This window comes from Chrysochloris asiatica, unplaced genomic scaffold, assembly GCF_000296735.1.
Source record: "Chrysochloris asiatica unplaced genomic scaffold, ChrAsi1.0 scaffold00035, whole genome shotgun sequence".
Lineage (NCBI taxonomy): Eukaryota > Metazoa > Chordata > Mammalia > Afrosoricida > Chrysochloridae > Chrysochloris > Chrysochloris asiatica.
In genome coordinates, this window is record NW_006408553.1 from 6,550,491 (window position 1) to 6,557,652 (window position 7,162).

The window sequence follows — 7,162 nt, forward strand, 5'->3', positions numbered from 1 at the left end:
TGCACATTTTATTATAATATTTGGCTTTATCTTCTCAAGCTGATCTTTGAAATTTTCTGTTCATTCCAGTTACCAATTGTTAATTTATGTTTACAGACATTTTGAGCTGTGCCCCAATAGCAAATGAAGGTCCTGAAAGCTTTACTTCATTTGTGTCATCATGGTCAGCTCTGCTTTGAGGAGATATTTCTTCCCCTGTTGTATTTTGAGTGTCTTCCATCTTAAGGGGACTCATCTTCTGACACTGTATCTGGCAAAAAACATGCTCTTCATCATGTTTCAATATTCACTATTTCGGTGCTGACAGTGTTCCACTGCTATTTATAAGGTTTTCAGTGACTATTCAGAAGTTGTCTGTTTCTTTCTTCCTAGTGTAGTCCAAAAGCTCAGCTAAAGCCTGTCCACCATGGGTGACCCTGCTGTACTTAAAATCCTGGTGGTCTTGCTTCCCAAATCACAGCAACACACAAGCCATGACAGTACAACAAACTGAGACAAGTGGTGGTTTTACATTGTAGCTACATGAAACAGCAACATATCAAAATATTCAAGCCACAACTTACAACATGGAAGGATTCTACGTATTGAATGATGTAGGAAGCATCAAAAAAGAAAGGAATACAAAATGTCATTGTACTGGAAAGAAATGGTTAATATTCAATAACCTCAGGAGGTAGCATATGAACAAGAATCAATGGAACTAAAGGAATAAGTCCAATCTACACTGAAGGCATTAGGAAAAAAAAGTCTCCAGGAATTGACAGACTATCAATTGAAATGTTTCAACAAACTGATGCAGCACTGGAAGCACTTGCTAGTTTATGCCAAGAAATTTTCAAGCGAGATACCTGGCTGACTGGAGTCCTAGTGTGGCACTGTAGGGTATGTATTCGCCTAGTAACAGAAGGTTACTATGAATCAGAACTGACTTGACAGTGCTTAACAACAATAATCTGGCAACAATTTGTGCCCTCTCCAAAGCAAGGTGACTCTACAGAATGAGGAAATTATTGAACAATATTAATATCACACTCAAGTAAAATTTTGTTGAAAAGAGTTCAAAAATGATTATTGCAGTACACAGACAGGGAGCTGCCAGAAATTCAAGCTGGATTCAGAAGAGGGGATGAAACAAGGGACATCACTACTGACAGCAGATGAACCTAGGCTGAAAGCAGACAACACCATAAAGATGTTTACTTATATTTTTATTGACTATGCAAAGACATTCAGTATGCGGATCATAACAAATTATGGATAACATTGCAAACAACAGGAATTCCACAACACTTAATTGTGTTTATGTAGAACCTGTCATAGACCAAGATGCAGTTGTTAGAACAGAATAAGAGGATACTGAATAGTTTAAAATCAGGAAAGGTATGTGTCAGGGTTGTATCCTTTCACAATACTTAATTTAATCTGAACACTGAACAAATAATCTGAGCAGCTGGACTTTATGAACAACGGGGCATCAGGATTAGAGAAAGGCTCAAAAACGACCTGCAATATGCAGATGACACAACCTTTCTTGCTGAAAGTGATGAGGTCTTCATGCATTTGCTGATGAAGATAAAAAATACAGCCTTTGGTATGGATTGCAATCAGTGTAATAAAAATTAAAATCCTCGCAACTGGACAAGTAAATAAAAATCACGATAAATAGAAAAAAGATTGACACTGTTGAGGATTTCATTTTATTTGGATTCCTAATCAGTGCTCATGGAAACAGCAGTTGAGAAATAAAATGATGCATCACATTGGGCAAATCTGTTGCAAAAGGCCACTTGATACCCTTCCCCGACTCCACTTCAGGAGGAAGGAGCAGCAGGTCCAGTTTTCTTGCCACACACCTCAGTTGCTATCTTATTAGAGCAAACACTTAACCAAACCTTTTTGACAAGTGATTAAAATGCTAAGAGATCCCGAGCCATTGAAGACGAGCAGACAGTATGATCTGATCTTTCCTGCTTGTTTTTCTCCCCTCCCTTTTCATTTTATTTACTTGAAGAATATTTTGTTTCAGCATAAAGCACACTTCCCCCAAGAGAGGTTCCTGGAGGAGACTGGAAAACCAAGAGTTTGACTGTGTCCTGTAAGAACAGTCAGGCTGCATAACTTTGGCTTCAGTCTGTTTGCAGCTACTTCAATTTCAATGGAAGGAGGAAAGAAGTGAAGGCAGTTATCACTCAGCTAAAGCCCCCATGGGCTCCCAGGCAAGCAGGACAACGGGATCCTGCTCTAACACAGCTAGCACCTCTTCTGGAACATGTTTCCTGTCCACCACCACCTCACAGACAGAGAACTATTCATCTCCTCATACACAGGTAATCTTTTTGGCCATGGTTTTCATCCCATGAATTCTCCACTCTCCATTTTGTGAATTGATCATATTGATCATTTTTTTTGAGAAACCAGGGAAGGTCACATAGCATGGGTCCTCAATGTCTCAGCGAAAGTCAACCTCTCAGTTTTGCTCATGTTCATCAAGGAGATACTAAAAACTAATTCAGGGTCAAAGACATTCATGTCACTGAAGTCCAGCTTGCCAGTCAAGTGTTTTCCAACATCACAGCCAAACCACACAGACTCTCCATCTTTGACTGAGGCAGTAATCATTTTTTTCAATAAGTCAACAGGTTGGTTGTTTATATAGAGAGTTTTTCTCCCTCCAACCATATTGCTTAAGTAGTCTACTGTATAAAGCTTGCTGTACTTGTGCTGGGGCCGAGGGTCATTCACTAAACAGATCTTATCTTCCATAATGAAGAGTGGCTTGACCCGTTCCCTAAGCTGTAAGGGTGGTAAGGAGCCAATCTTCTGATAATTTTTATCTTTGTCTCAACATTCCCTGGTGAATGTCTCTGGTGGGTTACTCAAACCAATGCACACCATTCGGAATATCTCCTCCATCATGGTGTCTTCTGTGGCTGAGATTTCCCCTTTGGTTGCTCCACTGTGTACCAGGTCCTTAGCCGTATACAGAATTCTCACATCTTATGATTCAGAATATCATTCATCCTTCTAGATGCCTCTCTTGTATAAGACTCAGGGAGACACTTTTTAGGAACACCACCATATTTTTCAACAATATTGATATGCATAGTCCACTGTCAACCATCATTTACAGAATTCATAAGCAAATACTGCACTAGCCTTCCATCTACAGGCTCCTTTTTCTGGGCATGCAAGAAGATGTAACAGCATTCAACCTTGTTCCAGAAAAATAGGTAAGACTGACTAACATCAAATTCTTCAATATTTAATTTTTTCACGAATAGAAGTCTCATAATATTCAGACAAAACATCCAGCATTGCCCTGAGCTCTTCTGGTTGGTGTTTGGCTTGCCTTTCTGAGGCACAATGTACTGGAACACTACTAAGTCACCTGTAAGGTAGCCTCTTCAGAAGTGATGTCCAGCAGGTCATGAGTGGTCCCAACATTCTGGGCAAGCATGAGCTGAAGGTCGGAATTCAGCTTTTGAATCAAAGCACCTGTCTTATCCGAACTCAGTCCTGCTGTGTTGTTCATGGTGCCATACCACTTGAGCAAAGTAGCGATAATTTCAGGGTCCTCGGGTGAGTGCCAGGATAGCACTGAGGATTGCTCCCCAGAAGGCCTGACCACCTTTCTTACCCAGAACACTAAAAAGGAAAATCCCCTTGCACACTTTTAAAACCTCCAGTACACTACACAACTAACTAGGAGGTAGAACAGAGCACCAATCACCTCATTATGTCGATTAACTAGGATGTCCCATGAAACCATGACTTCAAACCTCCAAACCATTGTGTTTGGGTGTACATAAGCAGCCTCAGTTAATACATTTTTTGTCATTGCTGTAAACACAAGAAGTCTTCAAAACTTCCTGGGAAAATGGAGTTTTTTCCAATTCAACTTTTTATGGGAGAATAACTGGTGTGGCATCATAAGATAAGTGCTCGACTACAAGATTGGCTTGAACTATAAGGTCAGAAGTTCAAACTCACCAGTTGCTCCTCAGAAAGCTTATAGAGGGTCGCTATGAGTCGAAACCAACTCAACAGCAATTTAACAACAATATATTGACAGAATCCTGGTGTGGCACTGTAGAATAAGCACCGGACAAGAAGGTCGTTTTAAACCACAAGGTCGGCAGTTCAAACTCATCAGCTGAACTCTGGAAACCCTATCAGGGTCGCTATGAGTCAAAACTGACTCGATAGCACTTAGCAATAACAATGATAATGAATTGACAGCAATTAATCAGCGGTGCAACCCTATCCTCAATGACATTTTTCCATCACTGTAAACAGAAACTCAGTGCCCCTCTCCACTTCCTTTCCACTCCTGTTACTCTCAATTGCCATTGAATCAGATCTGACTCATAGTGATCCTGTATAGGGTTTTCAAGTAGCAGCTTTTTTACAGTTAGCAGTCCAGTGCTTATCCACACCAGGACTCAATTTCTACTCCTGGTAACCATTAATAGACTTTGGTCTCCATACATTTGCCTGTTCTTGTCTTTATATGTAAGTGAGATCATACAATATGTCCTTTTGTGATTGACTTGCTTCACTCAGGATAATGTCTTTAAGCTCCATCCACATTGTAGCATGCATTAAATACATAGAATTTTTAAAATTACATATGAAGGGGCTTTAAAAATTCATGTAAAAATGGAATTAAAACATACTGGAATTTTTCCAAGAGCTTTTTGAAGTCTCCTTATCTGTGAATTATCAAATATAAAAATCAGCACAGATGTATAACATTTCTAAGGGATACGACTGAACACCTGTGAGGTCCCATATTCTTGACCCCAATCAAATCACTTAGGATATCATTTCACTGAGATAAATGATATATGTCAAGAGCATACAAAGAAAAACACTCTCTGAGATAGAGACATTGAGTTCATTCTCTAGCTATGCTACACACAAATGTTTGACACAGCAATATTGCTAATTGTTGCTGGTGTTGTTACGTGCCATCAAGTCAGTTCTGACTCATAGCGAACCTGCATAGGGTTTCCAAGGAGCAGCTGGTGAATTGGAACTGCCAACCTTGCAGTTAAAACTGACCTCGTGGTCCATGCTTATCCTACAGTGCTACATTAATCATGCCTTTGTCAGTTACCACTTTTAAGTACTTACGTGAAAGCAAGTACTTTGCTAAGTTCATTACATACATACTTCATGCACTAAATCATATGAGACAAAAATTATGATTTCTACTTTGTGGTTAAGAAACTGAAGCACCAAGATCACCTATCTAATGAAGTGGTGGTGCTGGGATTCAAACTTGGGTGTGTCTAAAACCTGTGCCTCTAACTATCTGGGTTTCTTGCAAATAATTGAACCAACAAATGTTAAACTCATAAATATGAAATTCTAAATGCCATTGATACTGGAATGAATCCATATATAATATAAGTCTTGAAAAGTATGGGAAGATAAGTTCAATTTTGTTGCTAAGTGTCATTAAGTCAGTCCCAACTCACAGTGACTTAATATAGGGTTTCCAAGGAGTGGTTGGTGGGTTTGAACTACTCATGCCCATATTAGGTTTGTAGTTGCTGGGTAGTGCAAACAGTTAACACACTCAGCTGCAAAAGGGTGGAGATGTGAGTCTACCTAGAGGCCCTTTGGAATAAAGTCCTGGTGGTCTACTTCTGAAAAAGCAGCCACTGAAAACCCTATACAGCACAGTTCTCCTCTGACACACATGGAGCTGCTATGAGCCACAATTGACTCAATGCCAACTGCTTTTGTTTGTCTATTTAAATTAGGTCTAAGGAAAATGTTTTGTAATTACTTTTACTTTATTTAGACACTGTTTTTATCATTTCTCTGAAAGCAAAAATTTCTTAAATGAATATGTAAGCTTCTTACAGAATCTTTTCCAAAGTATAAAACTTTACTTTAGACTGACATATAAGACTTTGTTATCAAAGCTGTTATTAAAGAAACAGGCAATTTTAAATTTAAAAAATCTGCAAATGAGGACTATTTCATTGCCTTTATATCAAGATGTCACTTCTTGCCCTTCTTGATTGTTATTCTGAGTTATAAACCAAAAAACATCTAGGATGGTAATGCCAACTATACATATACTCTCCACCACAGAATTAAAAAGCAAATCTTATCGCACATATCTACTAACTCTGAAATGGCTCTTCAAGTTCTAGCTTGTTAATGAATTCATGGTACTTCAGAACCATACTTAACTGGGATCAGTGACCTATGGAATATACTCACCTTCTAATGTTTTAATTCCTTCATCTACAAACTTTCTTGCAGCAGATGGACTACAAAGAAAGAAAAGCACTGTCTCAGTATCACAGGTGAAACTCAGGATCCTACAAACAAATAACCAACTATATTTTCTCTAGTCAAAGAATTGCTATTGCGCTAAAGATGACCTGCTAAAATGTTGAATGATGACTTTGGTAAATTTCAATTTTATCCACAGATAAGACTTCTTGAAACGTCAGTCATCAGGAAAAGAATCATGTACTTGAGCATGAAACTCTAAGTATGTATCTATCATAATACTAGTACTTAATTTCATAAAACACATATACAGGCAATTGAAAATGGTCGATCCATTCAACTAAGATTCATTGAGGGACTATTACGGGCCAGATTCCTGGTGTGGCACTGTAGGATGGGCACTGGACTGTGAAACACAAGATCGGCAGTTCAAATCCTCTAGCTGCTTTTCGGAAGCCCTATACAGGGTTGCTATGAGTTGGAACCAACTCATCAGCACTTAACAACAACTTAACATTATAGGCCAGATACTTTTCTAGGTGCTGAAAACACAGCAGAAAACAAGACAAATAAGATCCTTGGTCTTATGAAATGTATATTCTAGTGGATAGGAAGAAACAATAAATAGATATATAAAGAAACAAAAAGTATCAGCTGTTTGCATGGGCTAAGTGGGACAGAGGTAAATAATGATGTATGCACAACCTTGGAACAACAGGGTTGTGGGATACAGTGACTGAGACATGGTTGAAATGGGGAACAGGGGGAAAATAATGTTAAGATGCTTGGCTGCCTTTTGAATCTTGGTTTCCCTGGCATACCATTATAAAATAGACACTTGAGGGGGAGAGAAAGGAATAGCCAGAAATATCACCATAGAAAGCTTGGAAGTCCGTCTTCTGCCTAT

General features: G+C 38.8%; 1 protein-coding gene and 1 pseudogene across 1 annotated transcript in view; both read right to left on the reverse strand.

Annotated features, from left to right (window-relative positions):
* POLB (polymerase (DNA directed), beta) overlaps nucleotides 1–7,162 on the reverse strand; it is a 38,224-nt gene that overhangs the window by 19,343 nt on the left and 11,719 nt on the right. Inside the window, exon 6 of the mRNA XM_006859923.1 lies at nucleotides 6,241–6,290. Within this exon, the coding sequence (XP_006859985.1) occupies nucleotides 6,241–6,290 (50 nt within the window). The remainder of the gene's footprint in view (nucleotides 1–6,240; nucleotides 6,291–7,162) is intronic.
* On the reverse strand, nucleotides 2,186–3,532 carry LOC102824186 (annotated as a pseudogene).